At 43.6% G+C, this 24,980-nt stretch overlaps 1 protein-coding gene across 2 annotated transcripts in view; it reads left to right on the top strand.

Annotated features, from left to right (window-relative positions):
* Positions 1-208: 208 nt before the first annotated feature.
* The window catches only part of spdl1 (spindle apparatus coiled-coil protein 1), a 130,404-nt gene continuing 105,632 nt past the window's right edge, over positions 209-24,980 (top strand). Inside the window, exon 1 of one of the 2 annotated variants that reach the window (XM_060927605.1) lies at positions 209-295. In XM_060927605.1, the coding sequence (XP_060783588.1) occupies positions 292-295 (4 nt within the window). In that variant the 5' untranslated portion in view covers positions 209-291. The remainder of the gene's footprint in view (positions 296-24,980) is intronic. The other variant, XM_060927604.1, reaches the window with a different exon arrangement.

The following is a 24,980-nucleotide window of genomic DNA, read 5'->3' as shown; positions in this document are numbered from 1 at the left end:
CAAACAGATTTAAATGAATAAAAACTGAGGGAGATTGCATTATAATGCAAAGAAGAAGGAAAACAGGACTGATCGGGAAACTTGACAACCCTGAAAAGTAGGAACTACTCCAATACAGAAGATGGCAGTAGTGCAACACCCAGGATGCAAGCTGCCGTAAAAACCCGAAGATGAAGAACCAGACCTACACGCCAATCCAGTAGGTGGCGATAATTCACCTTTCAGTTGGATGTCAAACGCTTCATTTCAAAGAAGAATTATTCAAAACGATTTGGCTGTGGATGACAGAGGATGGGTAATTATAAGTTTTTTTCCCCTTTTCTTTTTTTCCAATTAATTCACCATGCATTTTGTTGTCACGTATGTTGAAATATCGTGTTCTAAAATAAGCCACATAATCCGGCTTAGGTTTTTTTTGTCCTCTTTGTTAACATTTTTAATGAAAGTAAATTGTTTTTGTGTATGTCTTCTGGATTTTCTCTCCTGGATTAGACAGCTCCTCAACCTCAATTGTTTCAACTAGCTCGTACCAAACTTCATATGAAGGTTTACATTTATTTTTAACATAAGGCTATAACAGTTGCTACCTACACTGAACACAGTGTTGGACTAAATTCTCTAAACGCGGTTCAATGGGATTACCGATTGACAGCGTTTTATATATACAACTCCGATTCCAAAAGAGTTGGGACAAAGTACAACTTGTAAATAAAAACGGAATGCAATGATGTGGAAGTTTCAAAATTCCATATTTTATTCAGAATAGAACGTAGACGACATATCAAATGTTTAAACTGAGAAAATGTATCATTTAAAGAGAAAAATTAGGTGATTTTAAATTTCATGACAACAACACATCTCAAAAAAGTTGGGACAAGGCCATGTTTACCACTGTGAGACATCCCCTTTTCTCTTTACAACAGTCTGTAAACGTCTGGGGACTGAGGAGACAAGTTGCTCAAGTTTAGGGATAGGAATGTTAACCCATTCTTGTCTAATGTAGGATTCTAGTTGCTCAACTGTCTTAGGTCTTTTTTGTCGTATCTTCCGTTTTATGACGTGCCAAATGTTTTCTATGGGTGAAAGATCTGGACTGCAGGCTGGCCAATTCAGTACCCAGACCCTTCTTCTACGCAGCCATGATGCTGTAATTGATGCAGTATGTGGTTTGGCGTTGGAAAATGCAAGGTCTTCCCTGAAAGAGACGTCATTTGGATGGGAGCATATGTTGCTCTAGAACCTGGATATACCTTTCAGCATTGATGGTGTCTTTCCAGATGTGTAAGCTGCTCATGCCACACGCACTAATGCAACCCCATACCATCAGAGATGCAGGCTTCTGAACTGAGCGCTGATAACAACTTGGGTCGTCCTTCTCCTCTTTAGTCCGAATGACACGGCGTCCCTGATTTCCATAAAGAATTTCAAATTTTGATTCGTCTGACCACAGAACAGTTTTCCACTTTGCCACAGTCCATTTTAAATGAGCCTTGGCCCAGAGAAGACGTCTGCGCTTCTGGATCATGTTTAGATACAGCTTCTTCTTTGAACTATAGAGTTTTAGCTGGCAACGGCGGATGGCACGGTGAATTGTGTTCACAGATCATGTTCTCTGTGATGCGGTGCCGTCTAAGGGCCCGAAGATCACGGGCACCCAGTATGGTTTTCCGGCCTTGACCCTTACGCACAGAGATTCTTCCAGATTCTCTCAATCTTTTGATGATATTATGCACTGTAGATGATATGTTCAAACTCTTTGCAATTTTACACTGTCGAACTCCTTTCTGATATTGCTCCACTATTTGTCGGCGCAGAATTAGGGGGATTGGTGATCCTCTTCCCATCTTTACTTCTGAGAGCCGCTGTCACTCCAAGATGTTCTTTTTATACCCAGTCATGTTAATGACCTATTGCCAATTGACCAAATGAGTTGCAATTTGGTCCTCCAGCTGTTCCTTTTTTGTACCTTTAACTTTTCCAGCCTCTCATTGCCCCTGTCCCAACTTTTTTGAGATGTGTTGCTGTTATGAAATTTCAAATGAGCCAATATTTGGCATGATATTTCAAAATGTCTCACTTTCGACATTTTATATGTTGTCTATGTTCTATTGTGAATACAATATCAGTTTTTGAGATTTGTAAATTATTGCATTCCGTTTTTATTTACAATTTGTACTTTGTCCCAACTTTTTTGGAATTGGGGTTGTAGCTACCCGGAGATTATTATTGGCAGATTATTATGATTGGGCAATAAAGATAGAATAATGCAAGTACATAAATGATTGTATGAAGTGAGAATAATTAATAATAAATACGTCAACATCTTATTGTACAATTAACAAAATGGTTTAATTCTTATATCGAAGTAAAGGAAAACAAGGAGAATGCAATTTAAGTACAACTTAACATGTGAAACAAAATAAATTTTGAAAATAGTGTGTGTGTGTGTATTTAAGTTATTTCACGAAATCGAGTCGTACATGAGCTGATAGCCGACGAAGCGCTTGGCGCCGAGTGGGCTCTAGACCAGGGGTTCTCAACCTTTTCAGCTTTGAGGTCCACCTATTCATACTTGTAACAAGTCGGGGCCCATTTAAAAAGGTCCCCAATTATTTTGGCTCATCTATTGTATTAGAATCTAATAATCTATTGTAAAGTGCATTAACGGAATTAAATAAGTGCAGTAAAAACCAACTGTTTTAATTGTAAGTATTATATTTAAAACTGGAAGGATGTGCCAGAAGCAAACATAAAACCATGCATGCAGGTCATTCTCAGTCAAAAGGGATTAATGATCCAAAAGTGGAGTCTGGTCGATTAACATACAAACTTATTGCCATGTTTGTGTACAGAAAACAAGCAAGTTATTAAAACCAAGAAGTACACTCAAAAGAAGTTGATATCGAAACCACTCAATGGGATTAGATCCTTACATGCTAACAAAGAAGGATTTTTCCAATGAGTTGGAAAATTATCCATCCGTTGAGTTCCCCGAAATCTCAAACTACCTGGTGCTGCAGACATTGTTCTACATGGACAAACAGATGAAAACCTGGAAGAGCATGGAGGTGAACAACTTTTTATATGTAGCTGGGTTAAAGATCTGGGGATCAGCACGTTACACGATAGACGGCGGTAGACAGATCTAAGTACAAGAAGAGTGTTTGTTAGCAGGCGTGATAGTTAAGTCAAGTTTTTTATAACACTTTTCACAACATGCGTTGTTGCAAAGCAGCTTTACAGAAAATTAAAGACTTTAAAATTGAGCTAATTTTATCCCTAATTTATCCCCAATGAGTAAGCCTGTGGTGACGGTGGCAAGGAAAAACTCCCTCAGATGACATGAGGAAGAAAACTCGAGAGGAACTAGACTCAAAAGGGAACCCATCCTCATTTGGGTGATGACAGATAGCGTGATTATAAATAACTCTCTTCTATTAATTATAAAGTGACCTTAGGTTTTGAGAAAGGCGCTATATAAATTGAACTTATTATTTATAACAGTGTCCTATAGAGTCACAAAGTATAACTGTGAAACCAGGAAAATCATGATAGTTTTAATATGAAGTTTGTTTTCTTCATAGATGAAAGTCTTCCGGATTTACCCGGAAATCCGGATATTTGACAAAACTCTTGAAAGTCTCCGGTTTCCCGAATGGAGAAATTTATTTTTCGGATTTTTCTCATTCCTAGACGTGGCGTAATACTTTGCATCGTCCTTGCATGGGCGCAGTCCTTAAATAGCCCAAACATAGTTCATTGATTAAAGACTGGTGTTCTTTGTTAACGGCGCGCATGCCGGAGCTCGTTAGGCGCGCGTGCCTTCAGGTGCATGTGCTAAGGCGTGCAGGACTGACACCGTTCTGCGCAAGCGCAGCACAATCGCACTAGAAAGCATGTTCAAGCTGCCAGTGTAGCTGCAGTCTTTTTAGTTGTGAATTACAAGTATTTCCTCTTGTGTTAATAATTCATCATGTCAAAACAACCAAAACTTTCCTCCTTCTTTCGACATGAAGAGAGGTAAGCAATTAATTATATATTTTTTTCCATCAAAGTTGCATTTTGTGGTTTCGAAGCTAAGTTTTAGTGCCGTTTCTAGAACACAACATCAAGAAAACATGGAAGAAACAGCAATAATGGAAGAGCCGGTTTCTAAGCTACCTAAAACTAGCAATGGTAATTAATTTTTGTTACATAATGCACTCAGGCTGCCAGTCAGTGTGTGACACACACACACCCCTGAAAAATCCTAGCTACGCCCCTGATTTACATGAGGAATTTGGTATTCATTGGTGTGTTTAAATTTACAGACAATACGAACTAATGTAAACAATTTGCTTCAACTCGCATAAATATTTATTGGAAATTTTTAGTTCACTTTAGCTTATGCAAACACACAACTCTACTAAAAGATTGATAAACGAGGCTCAATGTCCCCAACATTGAAACCTGAAAGCTTTAGAAACTCTAACAGACCTTTACTTTTTAACAGTACTGTTTTGGGACTTTGCTGAGTTTACCTTCAACTGTCTGATGTTTTTTTCAAAGTAATTGACTGTGTAGCAGGAAAATCACCGCGTTTTCTAAATGCACTCCTGAAAATTACTCATTAACTAGGGGAATTAGATTTGATATTTTTGACATGTTAATCATTAATGTACATGAAAGAAAAAGGCTTAAAAGTTATAACTTGTTTTAGTGAAAATAAGTACTAAAATGCACTAGAATGCAGGGTTTTGCGTGTTATGTTATTAAAATTTTTTCGGGGGACGTTGCCCGCCCCCCCATGTTAGTTTGACTTTCAAAAGTTCAGGATTTTTTTCTTTGCACCACTTTCATCTCTATTTCTTGAAGTTATAAACTCTTCATTGATACAAACTTGAGTGCAAAACTGTTCATGACAATTGCAGTCCTAAAGTTAGCAAGTCAACTGAACTCCTCAGACATAAATGCATTACTGTAAGTGTCCAGAGCCATCTTCCAAGTTTTATTTTTTATTTTTTTTAAGCAAAACAAAAAGCAGAGTATTTAAACAGCGTTATAAACATGGCTAGAAACAAATATGACTGTGATAATGTTTCTCAAAGCCTCTGTGAAAACAGCTTCTGTATCTGTGCGTGCTGATTTGTGCTCAAATCAGTGTCAGGTGTTTCCCATAACGACTGTGTCCAAGCGCACGCACAAGACGCTCCGTGAGCGCGCGCAGCTGCTCGAGCTGCGCCAGACTCCAGCGCCCAAAGGTGCGACAGTCAAGTGTTCATCTACAGTGTGATCATTACTTTTAGCTCACGTGTATATCGCCATCAAAATGCCTCATTTTCATCGATAACCCATCACAAAGCATCGTGAGCTGTAGTGTGACCGTAGCTTAATGAGGTGGACGTGACGTCGGATGCAACCCAGCAATTGTACCCGACGGCAAGTAAAAAATTAACTTCAACTTGGAAAAAAAATTTGTGGCCTATAAAAGTGGTTGAGAAACACTGCTCTAGACCCCTTGTGCATGACATCACGCATCACGTGAAAATTTCACCTGGGGGTCAGACGAACACCGTCTTTCATGTAAGCAATGTTTAATCTGTCTTCTATATGATTTATTACCTCTGCCAAGGAGGTTATGTTTTCGGTAGCGTTGGTTGGTTTGTTTGTTTGTTTGTTGGTTTGTCTGTTAGCAACACTGCAGAAAAAGTTATGAACGGATTGCTCTGAAATTTTTTCCAGAGGTGTGACTGGGCACAAGTAACAGTCCATTAAATTTTGGCGGTGATCCGGATCACCTTCTGGATCCCGGATTTTTTTAAAAGGATTCTTGGCGGATGTCTGCGCTCTCTGAGTGCTTTTCTAGTTTTTGTGCTGTTTTTGGTTGCTCAAATCGTTCAAATAGAGAAATAGAGCGGCGGCTCCAATTATTGATACCTTAACGATCTCTTGGCCACTGCAAATTTAGAAAATACTTTCAATACGTAAATTGTGCATGAATAATTACTCAAACTTCCACTGGAAAAAAAATGAGTTGGTTCCCGATTACTTAGCATATCAGATCATGTGACACCATTCTACAATTATCGACACCTTTGTCCACAGTTATCAACTTCCAGATTATTAATTAAAAAAAAAAATCAGTATGTGGTATTAAGTTAACGAAGCATAGTTTTTATTTGAAATTTGTTTTACATAGACTTATATTTGGTACAAAATATATTTTTTTATAAATATATCGATGTCGTATTTACATAAATGAGGAAGTAATTGTAATGTTTATAAACAAATGAACTGATAATGTTTAACCTGTGTCAAAATCTTTTTGTTCCACTTCCTGTCCACTTTCTAAATATTTTCGTAGATCACATTTTGTTAATCATTCGTTGTTGTTTGTATTAATTTCTAGTTTTGTAGTTTACCAATAAATGTCAACAGGCAATTGACATTGTAACCACATGAAAATCCAGGTCAAAGGTCGTCCGGCCTGCAGCCCCCCCCCCCCCCCCCCCCCCCCCCCCTTGACGGGAGAGGAAGTCCGCCATGACCATCTGCGCCCCCGGCCTGTGGACCACCTTGAAATTAAAGGGTTGGAGTGCCAGATACCAATGGGTGAGCCGCGCGTTGGCATCCTTCATGCGGTGGAGCCACTGGAGGGGCACGTGGTCCGAACAGAGGGTGAAAGGGTGCCCCAGCAGGTAGTACCGGAGGGTGAGGACTGCCCACTTGATGGCCAGACACTCCTTCTCTATGGTGCTGTAGTGCCCCTCACGCACCGACAGCTTCCTGCTGATATACAGGATGGGGCGGTCCTCCCCCTCCACCTCCTGGGCAACACCGCCCCCAGCCCTCTGTTCGATGCATCGGTCTGCAACATAAAGGGGAGAGAAAAGTCAGGGGAGTGTAATAGTGGCCCCCCACACAGTGCAGCCTTTACCTCAGAGAAAGCCCGCTGGCACTGCTCCGTCCACTGGACCGGATCTGGTGCCCCCTTTTTAGTGAGATCAGTCAGCGGGCTGGTGACGTCTGAATAATTAGGTATAAACCTACGATAGTACCCAGCCAGCCCCAGGAACTGTCTCGCCCCCTTTTTGGTCTTGGGCCGTGGGCAGGCCGCAATTGCTGCTGTCTTGTTAATTTGGGGACGCACCTGCCCGTTGCCCAAGTGGAAGCACAGATACCGTACTTCCACCCGCCCAGTCGCACACTTCTTCGGGTTGGCAGTGAGACCCGCTCGCCTCAGCGACCTAAGGACGGCCCTTAGATGTTCGAGGTGCCTCGGCCAGTCATTGCTATAGACGATGTCGTCGAGATAAGCGGCCGCATAGGTGGCGTGGGGGCGGAGGACCCTGTCCATCAGTCGCTGAAATGTAGCGGGCACCCCAAACAGCCCAAACGGAAGTGTGACGAATTGATGTAAACCAAATGGCGTGGAAAAGGCCATTTTTTTCTCGGGATAATGGAGTCAAGGGGATCTGCCAATATCCCTTCTTCAAATCCAGTGTCGAATAAAAGCGAGCAGTGCCAAGTCGATCGAGCAACTCATCAATACGAGGCATTGGGTACGCGTCGAATTTAGACACCGCGTTGACTTTTCGATAGTCCACACAGAACCGGACCGACCCGTCGGCCTTGGGTACCAAGACCACCGGGCTGCTCCAGTCACTGTGGGACTCCTCGACGATGCCCATTTCGAGCATGGTCTCAAGTTCTTCCCGAACCACCTTTTTTTTTGTGTTCGGGTAGCCTGTAAGGGCGGCTACGCACTACCACCCCCGGGGGCGTCTCTATGTGGTGCTCTATGAGGTTAGTGCGACCGGGCAGGGGCGAGAACACATCCAAAAACTCGGTCTTCAACTGGGCGACCTCCGTGAGTTGGGTCGGGGAGAGGTGGTCTCCACAGGGGACCGGAGAGGTACGTGATGCCAATGTCCCTTTTTGAACCTCCGGCCCCAGCTCCGCCTTCTCCGGAACCACCGACACCAACGCCACAGGGACCTCCTCGTTCCAGAGTTTAAGCAGATTGAGGTGGTAAATCTGTAGCACCCCATCCCTGTCCGTTTGCCTCACCTCGTAGTCGACGTCCCCGACTCGCCGTGTGACCTCAAAGGGTCCTTGCCACTTCGCGATCAATTTGGAGCTCGATGTGGGCAACAGTATGAGTACCTTATCTCCTGGTGTGAACTCTCTAAGGCGCGTACCCTTGTTGTACAGGCGGGCTTGCCGTTCTTGGGCCTGCCGCAAATTCTCCTGGGTTAGGTGGGTGAGCATGTGGAGTTTTGCGCGCAGGTCCATAACGTATTGAATTTCGTTCTTACTTTGTGAAGGTCCCTCCCAATTTTCCTGCAGCACGTCTAGAATGCTGCGCGGTTTACGCCCATATAATAATTCAAACGGGGAGAACCCCGTGGAGGCTTGGGGGACCTCTCGCACTGAAAACAACAAGGGCTCGAGCCACTTATCCCAATTACGTGCGTTCTCACTTATGAATTTTTTAATGATATTCTTGAGGGTGCGATTGAATCGTTCCACTAAACCGTCCATTTGTGGGTGATACACGCTAGTGCGGATCGGCTTAATCCCCAATAACCCATACAGTTCGCGCAGTGTCCGTGACATAAATGTGGTGCCTTGATCAGTCAGAATCTCTTTGGGGATTCCAACTTGGGAGATAATGCGGAAGAGCGCCTCTGCTATACTGCGTGCTGAGATATTGCGCAGAGGCACTGCTTCCGGGTATCGCGTTGCATAGTCCACCAGAACTAATATAAAGCGGTACCCTCGTGCTGACCAATCTAATGGCCCGACGAGATCCATCCCAATCCTTTCGAACGGGGTCTCGATTAATGGTAGAGGGCGCAAAGGCGCTTTTGGAATGGCCGCTGGATTTACTAACTGGCATTCGCGGCACGCCGTACACCACCTACGAACACTGCCGCGAATCCCCGGCCAATAGAATCGGGCCATTATTCGGGCTAGTGTCTTATCCTGCCCTAAGTGTCCAGCCATGGGATTAAAGTGAGCCGCCTGGAATACCAATTCCCGGAGGCTCTTTGGAATTAAAAGTTGCGTGACTCGCTCTTTAGTTTGAGTGTCCTGCGTCACTCGTTATAACCTATCCTTCATAATCGCGAAGTAGGGGAAGGACGGGGTGGCCTTCGGCGGGAGCGTTTGACCATCGATTACTCTCACTTGGTCAAACGCATGTCGCAGAGTCTCGTCTCGTGACTGCTCTAATGGGAAATCTGCGAGGGATTCCCCAATAGAGAGAGGAGGGGCCGTCGGCTCCTCACTCTGACGCGGAGATGACGTAGACGGCGAATGGCCGGCTGACTTCCTCCAAGCGCAAAGCGTGGAAGCGCTGGCGCTGCTGTTCGGGGGTGCACCCCACGCGCTGGAGGATGGCCTGGCAAAGGTCCACGTAGGCCAGCCTGTGGTCAGCGGGGAGCTGTAGCGCGGCCAGCTGTGCCTCTCCCGTTAGCAGGGAGAGGAGGCGCGCCGCGCACTGATCCATTGGCCACCCCGAGGTCTCCGCGACTTGCTCAAAGAGTGTGATGAAAGCTTAGGGGTCATCCTGCGGGCCCATCTTTGTCAGGGTGAGGGGGGACGGGCCCGCGATGGAAGCGTCGGTTGTCCCTGCCGACGCGAGGAGGTGCCGGAACGCCTGTCGGTCCTCTTGCTGGGCCAACACCAGGGCCTCGAAGCGCTGCTCCTTACGGAGCATGACTAGCGCCTGGTGCTGGCTTTGCTGGGCTGTGGCGAGGGCGTGGACCAGGTCAGCAAACGGGAAAGACTCCATGGGGCGGTTCGGCGTTGGTGCTCCAATTCTCCCGGGTTTCGGCACCACTGTAGTAGTTCAGTGTTGGTGGGTGGAGCACAGAGGACGGCAGGACAGAGATCGGGTTTAACAATAGCATTTATTGCTACACTTTTCAGTTTAACAATTTTTACTTCGACTAGACACACACACGACTGGCGTCTTGTACAGGGATGAACTCTCTTCTGCTCTCTGCTCTCCCTCTTTAAATAGGGCGCGGTCACTGGGAAGACACAGACACACAAACACAGGTTAGTTGACGTCAGGTGTAGTGATTCTGCCACTTACCTTCCCTGACTCCGCCTTCCTGTCACAGACCTGCGCTTGACCACGCCCCCGCTGCCACAGTGTCGATAATTATGGACTGTTGATAATTGTAGATAAAAGGTATTACTGTTACCCAGCTATCAAGAAAAATGTTAACATAGAGAAGTAAATGCTTCAGGAATAACGAAGAAATGAGTGGTTAAAGAGAATATGATGAGCTAAGCTTTTTCAGGCTTAGCTCCTCGTCATATTCTCTTTAACCACTCATTTCACTCCAGGGAAATTCACAATTTTATTTAAAATGTCTTTTAAAAAAATAGAAAATCAGAAGTGAGTATGGAAGAGTTTGCTTAAGAATGTAGTTTTATTTCTACTCGCACTCAAGTCAGCTTCTTCATGAAAATGTTCAAACAAAATCAAATTATTATTTTTTTACAAATGAACCAGCTTCCTTATTTGACACACAAAACCCAGATTAGTCACCAAACAAACAACTTGGACATAACTCAATAAAAACAACAACAACAAGGAGCGACATGCACAATATATCCTGAAAGAGCATAAAAGATTAAGAGCAGAGAGCGCTGAAGCTTTGTTTCTGTTATCGGAGGAACCCTGTCTTGTGCAAAATGTCACCATAGAGTCAGAGTGCAGTAATGAACCTACAGTTCGAGAGTTCTACACAAACAGACTGAACTTTTACTACAGTTGCATGCATGTGAAATGGAAATAAACCGACTAAGGCAGGAAAAACTATTTTTGATTAAATTGTTAGTCTGTTAGGCACTTATCAACCTGTGTGACTCAGCTGTGCCTTTTTAATAGAGAATAAATGAAGAGGGAGCTGAACATGAGCCATTTATTGAAATTATTATTGCAAGAATGATTGATTTATAGTTACTACAGGGCTCGAAATTCTTTTTTTTTTCACCAGCCAGCCGGACTAGTTACCTTTCAAAGTAACTAGCCAAACAGAAAATCAACTAGCCAAAATTGTTCATGTATGAATTTTACTTCTGTCAAAAATAACACAAAAGAGAGTAGTCACCATTGTTCATGACTAATGTGCATTTATTTCAAGACCTGAGTATTTTGATACTGTTGTTAAATACATAAATGAGAACAACAAAGGGCACCATAATATAATATCAACAAATAATAATATATTGGAAAACTTGGCAACTTGGTGTATGAGTATTGAAAGCAAAAATACTTACTATCATGACTATAGCACCCAAAATATGTCCAACATGCTTTCTGTATTTAACCATTGATGAGAGAGAAAGCATTAGAAGCTTCATACTGACTAGGAATCAACTTGAAAAAAATTAATTATTCCATAAAAATCGTATCGCAGCCAAGGCCTACCCTGCTCCCACGTTTGCTTATAAGTCCTTTGTCGTTTCTCCTCTTCAGACCAAGGTCGCTTTGTCCCCGTCTCTGGCGGTTTCTGTACACCTTTCAGAAAATTCCACATCACAATGTAGCTTTGGCAGATGTAGATGTAAACAACAACAAAAACACGTGTTTAAATGGGCGATAATGTGGCCACATCTATTGAATTTGATAACGTGATGTGGCAGCGGGGGCGCAGCCAAGCGTCAGTCTGTGAATGGAGGGCGGAGTCAGGGAAGGTAAGTGGTGGAATCATTGCACCTGATGGGGATTAACCTGTGTTTGTGTATCTTCCCCAGTGACCGTGCCCTTTAAAAGGAGAGGAGAGCAGAGACAGGAAGCTCTCTCTCCCCAACCAGAACATGTGCGCGCGTGGCTGGGAAGTGATAAAAGGCTGAAAAGCTAGCAATAAATAGTTCATTGAGAACTCAGTTCTGGCCTGCCATGCTTCTGTGCTCCACCCACCTGGTCCAATACTACACTTGATTACCGCGATATTCAACGAGATGTGTTATATGCATGCGCAGTAGTGAAAAAACCCACAGCCTGACTCGTACACGATATGATTCGGAATTCTTCGGTAGTTTCTGTCCTGCCAATAAACACATCGATTAACACAGACACGGCACACGCTTAATATGTGGCGGCTTTAGTTGATGGTGTGTCTGAATCTTCGCTTCATATATATTTTTTATTTTCAACTAGCCAGCTCAGCTGGCTAGTGACAGGAATTACCCGCCAAATGAAAAATTAAGTCGCTTCGGGCGACCGGACCACCGCGAATTTCGAGCCTTGTACTATATGACTATAGCTACAACTGGAATGTGCTGATTCTGTTAGCGTTTGTAATTATTGTACCATCCACTATTAGATAAAATTAAAATAAAATCTTACAAAATTGTTTGAAAGTCCAGAGCAAGATATTTTATTTTACAAAGAACACTTCATATATGTGACACCTCACCGAATCCAGGGACACATGTCAGCCGAAACGAATCCGAGATAATCGCAAAAGAAGCATTTTTTTTTTTTTTTTGAAATTTGTGATTTTTGTTTTTTTCCATCATGTGCAAGTTGAGATCTTGAAGAATGCAATCAGTATTTCAGATAATAGATTGTTTTGTTGGAAAAGCATACATTTTTTGTTGCAAATTGTCTCGTTTTTGTCAGGACTGTAGCCTGCTGGGGGGTGTGGGTAAATTACCATATGGGCCATTCACATGATGATTTAAGTCTTTTTTTTTTTTTTCGCGAATCAGCTGTATGATACGAGTTGAGCGCATGGCTACTTAACCTGCGTACAGGCATGTAATTTCACTATGGAATGAGTTACTAAACAGAGCACAGAGGAGCTGAAACACCGCGAAGCAAACAGACACACGGTATTTACATCGGAGATAACCATTTCTAGCAAAAAAAAACGCAACCTCGTTTTCCAGATTGAATGGAATACTTGAATGATCGGATGATACACGGACCGTTCTAGGATTACATTCCATTGGAGGCATTGGTGTGTGCAAGGCGCCGTTTCTCTTTCTGATGGGTTAAGTTTATTAATCTAAGGCTGTGTGGTTATTTTTGCATGTAACGGAGAGTGTTGTGGTTTGGTTAAGCCTAGGTCACAACCGGACGTACGATTTTTTGTCCGTGTGATTTTTGGCGTTTCCCAAATCGCTGCGGGTTTTTTTTTTTTTGTTCACGGAGAAAGACGCGCGTTGTCCGTAAGTTTGTCTTGCAACCTGAAAAAAACGTAAGCGCCTGTAGAGTTTGTTTGACATGACAAAGAACCTCTGCGGCCGGTCTGCGGCTCGAAAATCAGCACATCACACGCGCGCTCTCGTGCGTTTCATGCGCGCTCTCCGTGCGTTTCTTGCGTTTTTTGCATGTAGACCGGCCGTAGGAGCACGTACTGTACGGCCGGTTGTGACCGAGGCTTTACATGAAACTAGTGTTGTGTTAGTTGTGTCATCATCGTGCTATCTTTCTTTCTTACGGTGTGAGTAATTTTTCAACCACAAAACGTTAAAGTATACTTCAGGACTTATTTTTGTACTTCATAATTGTTTTGGGCATACTTTGCATGGAAGGAAAATTGACGTGGTGATCTTTGTTTACATGAAAGTAGTATCGTGCTAGCTTGTAGGGGGTAGAGCTTTCCTTAATATCATGCAAATGAGCAGCATTATGTGCCCGCCCTACACCCAGAGTAGCTGAGATGGAAAACTTTGAGGGCGATTTTCTCCCTTTTCTGTTTTAAGAGGTATGCACTTTCAAAAGGCCACACATTCTTCAAATATTGTCAGATCTTCACATGGAAGGCATCATTGGAAAGCTTAGAAACTGTACTTTCTGAATCTGTCAATAACTCAAAATGCCCCCGGGCAGATATGTGTCCCTGGATTCTGTTTTCTGACACATATTGTTTTAACAATAATAAGTATCATTGTATAAATGACAATTCTGCAAATGGCTCTGTAACTAGATGTCTTTGGGGTTGTTGAGACATGGAGGGCTGGGAATACCATTTAGCCTAGGTCAGAGTCCTTTGAGAGTAAATGCTTTGGCTTTCACAACATTCTGTTCCCAAAATCTGATGTCGGGAAAAGTCTTTACAGAAAAAAGCTTTTCTTGCTTTTGTAGTTTCTTTAACTGTTTTTCTGTGTCGGGACTCTTCAGGGAAAAAGAATGTATGTTCCAACATGTAGCTAATGTTAACGCTAGGCCACAAATCTGCACCGTCACTCCAGTAATTTTGAGGAATTCTGTACGGATCATAACCACTAATAAACTCTAAATTCCACATATATTTATCCTTCACTTCTTTCTGACTAAGATTATCCAAGTAATCCGGTAGTAGAGCTTTTTTAGCTGTAGTTTTCTTCGGACAACAGCAACAGACATCAGACATCTTTGCTTGGCTTCAGTATGGGAACAAAGTTCGCTTGTCCCCCAGGTCTCGGATAGCGACAGTTGTGTAAATGTGATGCTATAAGCCTTGTACAACGAGATTGAGTGGAATAACTATCTTATTCTATCCACATTCACTGGATTTTGAGAAAGAGCATTTTTATTTTTTGCAAATTCGATAAAAACTTTTTATACAAAACATCCGATGAAATCATTTCTGCTTAGAATGTAAACAAACCAGTGAAATGACAGTAGCACTTTGTGAAAAATAGTGTCTCGTGTTTTAATGAGATGAGACTAGTGTCATGCACATATACACCCATCAGCCATAACATTATGACTACTGACTGGTGAAGTGCATAAAATTGATTGTCATAACAATGGCAACTGTCAAGGGTTGGGATATATTCAGTAGCAAGAGAATAGTCAATTCTCGAAGTTGATGTGTTGGAAGCAGGTAAAATGGGCAAGCATAAGCATCTGAGCAACTTTGACAAAGGCCACATGGTGATGGCTAGATGACTGGGTCTGAGCATTTCCAAAATGGTACATTTTGTGGGTTGTTCCCGGTATGCAGTGGTTTAGATTAGATTCAACTTTGTCATTGCACAAGTCACAGGTACAAGGCAATGAAATGCAGATTGCATCTAACCAGAAGTGCATAGCAGTAAATAACATAAGTGTAATATACATAAATGAGCAATTCCAGTGTTATGGATGTGACATTTGGACTCAAAATGGCAACAACTGACCTAGTTAATTTTTATTCCTTTCCAGTATTTTAAAATTTGTTGTATATTTTTAAGACCTCTCATATTGGAGAAGTCATGGGAAAAAAAGAATTCCCATAGTACATTTAGAACTCTAGAAAATGCCAAAAAAGACATGCGTTATGGATGTGACGGAAAAAATACCCCATTTCCAGGGTGACTACACATATTCATCAAACTCTGTGAAATTGCAAACATAATATCCAAATGCAGGCATGCATTTAATAAAGGAGTCTTAGCTGAAAATAAAAAAAGCCTTTGTTTAAAATATTTTCTATTTCAAGCAGAATCTAGGAAGAAAAAATCAGCGTTATGGATGTGACATAATTCTGTTATGGATGTGACGCATCTGAAATAGACATGGCATATGTTTAGAAAATCAGCAATTTAACCACCATAACCCTTTGAAAAACTCTCTAAATATCAGCTAAAACTATCAAAGTTCTTAAATAATATTTAGGATGGCTATTGTTTTGCTGTTTTGTGGATTTTAGCATACATTTCTGTGGCTTGTGGCAATAATATAGAATTGTACATGATCAAAATTGATTTTAGCTTGGGTTTTACATTATAAGAAAGAAAGACTGACAGTGACATATTAGGTTGGTTACAAATTGGTTCAACTTATTCACATCTGTAAAATACAGGCCTAGGTGAGATCTCTGGGAGTGGTTTTGATGTATTACATGTTGCTTTATTTTTGCATGGTGAGGTTGACATTTACATGGAATTGCCCAAATATAAATGTCCAGGAATTACAGGGGTGGCATGGTGGTGTAGTGGTTAGTGCTGTCGCCTCACAGCAAGAAGGTCCGGGTTCGAGCCCCGTGGCTGGCGAGGGCCTTTCTGTGCGGAGTTTGTATGTTTTCCCTGTGTCCGCCTGGGTTTCCTCCGGGTGAATGTGAGTGTGAATGGTTGTCTGTGTCAGCCCTGTGATGACCTGGCGACTTGTCCAGGGTGTACCCCGCTTTTCGCCTGTAGTCAGCTGGGATAGGCTCCAGCTTGCCTGCGACCCTGTAGAACAGGATGAAGCGGCTAGAGATAATGAGATGAGATGAGGAATTACAGGGTATGGAATGGTATAATGATATGATAGATATTTACAGTATGTTCAAAATGTGCAATATGAATGAACTGTAGTGCAGTGGTATAATACATAGATATTTGCAGTATATACAAAACACGATATGAAGAAACAGTAGTGCAAATAGTGATAGTGCAATGAAGTCAGTTCAAGTCAATTTAGTTTCTTGGGGGGGTGGTTGTTGTTGTTGTGTGTGTGGTGGGGGGGGTGGAGTTCAGCAGTGAGACAGCTGAAGGAAAAAAACTGTTCCTGAACCTGGTGGTTTTGGTCCAAAGGCTCCTGTAGTGCCTTCCAGAGGGCAGGAGAGTGAACAGTTTGTGTGCTGGATGCCAGGAGTCTTTGATTATGTTTATGGCTCTCCTGAGACATCGCTTCCTGTAGACATCCTCAATAGGAGGAAGCGAGGCTCCCACGACACGCTGGGCGATCTTCACCACCCTCTGCAGTGCCTTCTGGTCTGAGACTGAGCAGTTCCCATACCACACTGTAATACAGTTGGTTAGGATGCTCTCGATGGTACAATGGTAGAAGTTCACCAGGATGTCTAAAGAGAGGTGGTTTTTCTTCAGAGTCCTCCAGAAAAAGAGACACTGGTGAGCCTTCTTGACCAAGTTGGAGCAGTTGGTTGTCCAGGTGAGGTCCTGCAAGATGTGGATCCCCAGGAATTTGAAGCTGGTCACACGCTCCACTGCTGCACCGTTGATGTGGATGGGTGTGTGTGTCAGCATTCCTCCTGAAGTCCACGATGAGCTCCTTGGTTTTATTGGTGTTGAGCAGCAGGTTGTTCTCGCTGCACCACACAGCTAGGCGGTCCACCTCCTCTCTGTAGGCTGACTCATCGTTGTCCTTGATGAGGCCTATCACTGTGGTATCATCTGCAAACTTGATGATGGTGTTAGTGTCGTGTACAGGTCTGCAGTCATGAGTAAAAAGGGAGTAGAGGAACGGGCTCATCACACGGCCTTGTGGTATGCCAGTGTTTAGTATGAGGGTGGAGGAGCAGTGATGCTCTAAATGAACATGTTGGGGCCTGTTGGTTAGAAAATCTAACAACCAGTTGCAGATGGGAGCACTGATGCCCAGATCTGTGAGTTTGGTGATGAGCTTAGAAGGGATGACAGTGTTAAATGCTGAACTGAAGTCTATGAACAGCATTCTGGCGTATGTTGCCATTATCCAGGTGCGAGAGGACAGAGTGCAGTGCTCGGGAGACTGCATCCTCTGTGCTCCTGTTCTTGCAGTAGGCAAATTGGTGGGGGTCCAGGGTGGGGGGATGACAGGATTTGAGATTTGTCAGGACCAGCTGCTCTAAACACTTTGTAATGATGGGGGTGAGTGCTACTGGACCGTAGTTGTTGAGACATGTTGGAGTGGAGTGTTTTGGTACTGGCACAATGGAGGTGGTCTTGAAGCAGGTTGGAACGATAGCATGGGCCAAAGACGTGTTGAATAAGTCCGTCAGGACCCCCGCCAGTTCCCCAGCATGTGCTCTGAGCACACGTCCAGGGATGCCATCAGGGCCTGCAGCTTTATGTGGATTAATCCTGCTCAGCACTGCTTTAACATCATTGGGGGAGAGTGTTAGGGGTTGGTGGTCTGTAGTCAGCCTTGCCCTGGATGCAGACTCTTGGTTGTCCTTCTCAAACCTAGCACGTTGAGAAAGGAGATATCAGAGGATGGGGGGAAGGGTTGTTGGACTTGTAGTCGCTGATGACCTGAATGCCTTGCCACATACGTCGGGGGTTGGAGTTGGAGAAATGCTCCTCAACCTTCTGTTTGTAGCAGTGCTTGGCCTTCTTGATGCCACGCTTCAGGTCAGCTCTGGCTGTACTGTAGGCTTGTACATCTGATCTGAAAGCAGTGTTGCGGGCTTTCAGCAGTAGACGGACATCTCTGTTCATCCAGGGTTTCTGATTTGGGTACAAGGTGATCATTTTCTGGGTGGTGACGCTGTCTATGGTGGTGGTGATGTAGTCCAGTACAGAGGAAGCATAGCTCTCAATTGCCTCTTTTCCACCAAATCAGTTCCAGGGCTGGTTTGGGGCCGGTGCTGGTTCACAACTCATTCAACTTGCGAGCCAGCTGAGAACCAGTTTGCTTTTCCATCGCTCGCGGTGCTAAGGGAAGCCACATCATTACATCGCTGTATACGTCAGTTACGTCGTTGTATACGTCATTACGTCGCTGTATACGTCAGTTACGTCGCTACGTTTGCATAAACCTTGGCGCGAATATAGAAGAAAAAACAACACGGAAGAAGCAGCAGCAACAACAACAATAATAATAATGGATGACTTCGCGTTTGTACAGCTGCTGCTTCTCATCGCTTAAAAATGGCGATCTTTTGCGGTCTTGTTATTGTTGTTGGTCTTAACAACTCTGCCCCCCCTGCTGACATAAGCGGTGCTTTCCTCTGGCCCAGCAGAGAGTTGGTGCTAGCCTGGAACCGATTTTTCTGGCCCCAGAGCCAGTTCTTTGTCAGTGGAAACAAAAAACCCGGTTCCAAACTAAGCACTGGCCCCGAACCGGCCCTGGAACTGCTTTGGTGGAAAAGGGGCAAATGTCTGTGTGCGAGTGACAGGTTGCTTGAATGGCAAACATAGTCCAGTCTGTGTGTTTGACTTGGTCCTGTAGCACAGAGTCTGTCCCCTCTGGCCACACTTTTATTGTCTTCATGATAGGTTTTACATGTTGGATGAGTGGTGAGTATTTAGGGGTGAGAAACAAAGGCCAAGTTTACATTAGACCGTATCTGTCTCATTTTCTTTGCGGATGCACTGTCCGTTTACATTAAAACGCCGGGAAACGGGAATCCGCCAGGGTCCACGTATTCAATCTAGATCGTGTCTGGTCCGGTGCTGTGTAAACATTGAGAATACGCGGATACGCTGTGCTGAGCTCTAGCTGGCGTCGTCATTGGACAATGTCACTGTGACCTCCACCTTCCTGATTCGCTGGCGTTGGTCATGTGACGCGACTGCTGAAAAACGGCACGGACTTCCGCCTTGTATCACCTTTCATTAAAGAGTATAAAAGTATGAAAATACTGCAAATACTGATGCAAATACTGCCCATTGTGTAGTTATGATTGTCTTTAGGCTTGCCATCCTTCCACTTGCAAGTGGTAAGTGATATGCACTGGGATCACACACACACAGCAGCTCAGTCCCGAATCACTGCTTGTGCACTTCACTCGCGTGCTCTGTGAGTTGCGCAGGGCCGGAGTGCGCACCCTCCAGAGGGCACTCGCTGTTCAGGGCGGAGTGATTTGGAGCGCAGGATGCCTGCGGAGCCGAGCGTATCCGTGTATTGGTGTTGCTGTGTGCACGCGAATCGTGTATTGGTGTTGCTGTGTGCACACTAATTGTTTTAAAAACGTTAATCTGATGATCCGCTGATACGGTCTAATGTAAACCCCACCAAAGAAAGGTGATCTGACTGTCCTATATGGGGGAGGGGTATAACTTTGTAAGCTCCAGCTATGTTGGAGTAAACATGATCCAGTGTCTTGTTTCCTCTTGAGTGGCAGGTAACATTTTGATGTAGTCTGGGAAGTACTGTCTTCAAGTTGGAGTGATTAAAGTCACTCGCAAAAATAAAGGCAGCCTCTGGGTGCATTTCCTGCTGTTTGCTAATGGCTGCATGCAATTCTCCCATTGCAAGCTTAGTATTAGCATCTGGTGGTGTATATACAGCAGTAACGAAAACTGATGTGAGCTCTCTTGGGAGATGAAAAGGCTGACACTTAACCATGAGAAACTCCACATTAGGTGAGCAGTGTGTCTCGGCGATAACAGAGTTTGTACACCAAGCTCTATTTATATAAATGCACAAACCTCTGCCTCTGGTTTTGCCGGAGCCATCTACAGTCCTATCTGCACGAAAAGTGTGGTGTCCTTCTAACTCAATAGCACTGTCTGGAATACTGCGGTTTAGCCATGTCTCTGTAAAGATCATGACATTGGAGTCCATAATCCGTTTACTGTTGGTGATGCAGAGTCGTAGTTCATCCATTTTGTTCGCCAGAGACCAGACATTAGCAAGGAAAATGCTAGGTAAAGGGAGCCGATGCAGTTTGTACCTACCAAAAGTCGCCCAAGGAAAGACATGGGGCACATGGGAATTCGCATGGGGCATGAAGGCTAGCCCATATTGTCCAATCACACAGAAGAACTACTGTAGCACAAACTGCTGAAAAAGTTAATGCTGGCTGAAACAGAAAGGTGACAGCATTAACTTTTTCAATGTCCCCTGTCAGTGGTCATCATGTTATGGTATGTGTGCGCGCGCTTACACACACACAAACCATAACATGATAACCACTGACAGGTGACATTGAAAAAGTTAATGCTATCACCTTATATAAGGTCTAAACACCCGTGTTCAAATTGCAGGTTTTTGTGATGTGAAAAATGAAATCAATCAGTTTATTTTCAACCTTTAATGTAAAAATTCAAATAAAAAAAGTAAATGGTTGGCGGCACAAGTGTAAACACTTTTTTTAAAAATAATAGGGCATATAACTATGCTCACAATTACATTCAAGATTATCTTCAAAAGTAATCATATTTTAGTGATCAATCATTACGTTTACATGCACACTAATATTCCACTCTTATTTCAAATATGACCGTATTCGAAATTTGATACAGGTCATGGAAACAGCATATTCCATTTGGTATGCCGAATTTGGCCTTATTCCGAATTAAATATTTTCTGATTAAGACGTGTGTGTGTGTATATACTCATATTCTTCCAATATTATTCAGTTTTTAGGAGCATTTTTGCAGCACATTTGGAATGTCTCTCAGTTGGTGTTTTTATGGCACTTTGTGACGTGTAGCCTCTTGCATGTTTATGGTCAGATCTGTGCTTTGTACACAAATCAACTAATATGTATGGCTGCCTGTAAATGGGAATATTAATGGAATAATCATTTTCATTAGTTATGTAAACAGCTTAGTAGGAACTTTGGCTTTTTTGGAGTAAGAGCAAAAACCGGAATATTTTGCACGTGTAAGTGTAGTGAATGATTCTGATTAATCCCAAACTAAAGATGTGTTTGAGTTTTCTTGACATTTTCTTGGTGTCATCTGACAGCTGAAGCCATGGACCATATAGAGCTTACAAAGCATCGGAGATGTCCACAAGCGTCGGTGACCAGTGGTTTTCTCCACTTACACAGACGGTCTGTGCCGGCTACTCGATCCCAGAAAAAAAAAAAAATTGCCTTTCAATGTTTAAGCCATTTATATCGTCTCCACTGCCCATAATTTGCTGCAAATCCAATTGTTCCACCATGAAATTGTCTTTGATTCGGGTCTAGCATGACTGGAAGCAATGCCATATTTGTTGATTGATTCTCATGCTCTGATTGGCTGAGCCGGACTACGTGACCACGCTGTAGTAGACGAATTAGCAGACGACGGTAAAGACACAGTTGGTTGTTGCAGACAATTTCACTTGGTTTTCACAAAATATTTTATCATGTAATGTAATAATGTAATTTACACATGCTCCACATAAGCTCACCATGTAGTTCTGTTACAGAGCCAGGCAGCGTACAACAGAAGGTAACTGAGAAAGCCAAGCACACACACATCTGGAGGGAAATTTCATAAATATTTTGCAAGTATTTCACAGGGAAATGGTTTGTAATTTATTCGCTGAGAATGCACCAGAAGGCATGTAAATTTCAAAATTTTCTTGTAGGGCATGCCCCCAGACCCCCCAGGATTCGTGTGCCACAAATTCCAAAAACCCCTACTACTTTTTTTTAGCCGGCCGCTTCAGATTTTCTGGAGAATCCTGAAGCATGTACAACATCTCACTGTTGAATGGTATCAGGCCAAGTTTACATTAGACTGTATCTGTCTCGTTTTCTTCGCGGATGCACTGTCCGTTTACATTAAAACGCCGGGAAACGGGAATCCGCCAGGGTCCACGTATTCAATCCAGATCGTGTCTGGTCCGGTGCTGTGTAAACATTGAGAATACGCGGATACGCTGTGCTGAGCTCTAGCTGGCGTCGTCATTGGACAACGTCACTGTGACATCCACCTTCCTGATTCGCTGGCGTTGGTCATGTGACGCGACTGCTGAAAAACGGCGCGGACTTCCGCCTTGTATCACCTTTCATTAAAGAGTATAAAAGTATGAAAATACTGCAAATACTGATGCAAATACTGCCCATTGTGTAGTTATGATTGTCTTTAGGCTTGCCATCCTTCCACTTGCAAGTGGTAAGTGACTTGCGCACAGAGGCTCAGTCCTGAATCACTGCTCGTGCGCTTAACTCGCGCGCTCTGTGAGCTGCGCAGGGCCGGAGTGCGCACCCTCCAGAGGGCACTTGCTGTTCAGGGCGGAGTGATTTGGAGCGCAGCCGCTCAGGAGGAAGCGATGAGCCGCACTGACACATTTCAACTTACGTGCCGAATTAGTCATGTGATTAGCGTATCCGTGTATTGGCGTTGCTGTGTGCACGCTAATCGTTTTTAAAAACGTTAATCTGATGATCCGCTGATACGGTCTAATGTAAACCCCACCTCAGTCAGGAGAGAGGTACAAAAGAATTGACAAAATATTAGATGTACTGTGGCTTACTCTGAACACCCTCCTCAACAACTGGAGAAAACGGAGTACCACTGATCCCTTTTCTATCAGTGTTTTTCCAGGGCTGGATTTGATGCCTAATCTTGAACCAGTTCTTCGTGTTTTGACAGCCAGAGAACTGGCTCTCAGCCAGGAAAACTGGTTCCAAAGCAGCACCAACTCTTTGCTGGTCTTGTCACCAAGAACTGCTTACGTCATTATCATGACAACAAGACCAGATAAAAATTTTAACCGCTGTTTTTTAAAAAATAGAGCTAGTCTAGTGTAGTCTGACTAATCCGAAGAAGAAAGAGACTATGTATCACGGTTGGAATTTAATGTTTTATCCACCTGCCACTGTGGCTGGTGGATTCCAAAATCCGTCAGCCACTCAGGTTTTTTTTTTTTTTAACAGCCACTTTCTTGTTTAACTGAAAGTGTGTAACTGCATTGTGAAAAATACGTTAAGAGTTACAATATTCAAACATGATTATTTAAGGTAAAGAGGCTAGTTTATTTCATCAGTTAAATATTTAAACTTGAGGAAAATACTGACATTCTCATGTGTGCACACACGCAACTGTGAACTAATGGAAATTGTGTTTGATGAGTTGGGCAGATTTAAAAAAAAGAACATGAATCATTCACGGGACTCTCTGTTGTTGGCTTTTCTCCACTTCTTATTAAACAAATATTTTTTGACCTTCCTTTCCCTTTTGCCTGTGTCCCCTGGGAGGTTTTCTCTTCAGCCCTCTTAACCCTGACGATGTAACTTTTTTGTTTGTTTTGCCGCTTTTCCACTACAAACGCGGCTGAGTCGAGCTGAGTCGAGCTGAGTCGAGCTGAGCGGGGCTATTGAAGTTGCATTTCGACTACAACCGCGCTGAACCGTGCTGGCTGGAAGTGGGTGGACACATTGGGTGGAGTTAGCGAAAGTGGGTGGACGTCACGTGATGTCGTTAAGCAGCGCAAACAGTGACATCAGTGACAGTGGCGGAACAAGTCAGAGCCGGGCCGGGGGCGGGGCAAATGACTGGGCATTTTATTAAAGCTTATCATAACATCATTTTAGGCTACAAAATGTCCGCAACTGCGGTGTTTACCAATTTCAACACTACCGGGTGCAACTATGTTATTTAGTACATCAAGTCCTTCAAACGAACATGTAACTCAGAAACAAAAAACATTAGGATACTGTACATGGCTCATAATAAAACATCAATAGCCTATACTGCACACATTATTTGAAGGGCATACGAATGAGCGCTCAGAGGTTGCAACGGTGACAGGAAGAGTCAGAAATAAAAGGAGGGCGGTGCAAACCTCACTGAATGCACTGTGTTTACCAATTTCAACACTACGGGGTGCAACTATGTTATTTTGTACATTAAGTCCTTCAAACGAACATGTAACTCAAACAAAAAAACATTAGGCGACATACTGTACATGGCTCATAATAAAACATCAATAGCCTACTGCGCGCATTATTTGAAGGGCATACGACGAGCCTTGCGCTCCGCGAACTCGTCCACGATGCTCTGTATGTCACTGATTCAGTGATCTTTTAAGCGGTAGTCTCACGACCCGAATAGTAAACAATAAACATGGAGGACATGGAGTCGTTAGTGTTGCTGGTCTTGGTGCTGTGGCTTGTTGTCACCGACAACGCGGACAGATACTGGCAAGAGCGTATAGATGAGGCGAGGCGCATAAGGCTTCAGAAATTCTCGTAATTCATAATTATTCTTCTTCCGGGTTTGCGGTGTTTACAGATCCCAGCGTGCTCGCGGGGCGTGTGTGGGCATGTGAGGACACTCCTCCTCACCAATCAGTGCACAGGGGAGTGTCTGCTCACGCCTCCAGCCTCACTCGGCACGGTTTGGCTCGCTTCAGCCCCACTCCAAAACGGTGCGAGTTTTAGGGGCTAAGCAGGGCTGAAACGAGCTGAGTCGTGCTGGTTTTTGGTAGTCGAAACGCGAGCCGTGTCGGGCTGAAGTGAGCTGAAGCGAGCTGAAGTGAGCTGAAAAAGGGTAGTGGAAAAGGGCCATTTGTTTGCTGCAACGCTAGCCTAGCCTGCTTGACCCGAGGTAATTCTCTTTAACCGCCAGGTGGTCGTTAGTGTTCTACGCTCAAGTTGCCACATTGAATCTGAGTCTTCTTGTTTCATTTG

This window comes from Neoarius graeffei, chromosome 8 (assembly GCF_027579695.1).
Source record: "Neoarius graeffei isolate fNeoGra1 chromosome 8, fNeoGra1.pri, whole genome shotgun sequence".
Classification (NCBI taxonomy): Eukaryota; Metazoa; Chordata; class Actinopteri; order Siluriformes; family Ariidae; genus Neoarius; species Neoarius graeffei.
Note: the sequence above shows the minus strand (reverse complement) of the source record. Positions and strands in the feature narration are given on the sequence as shown.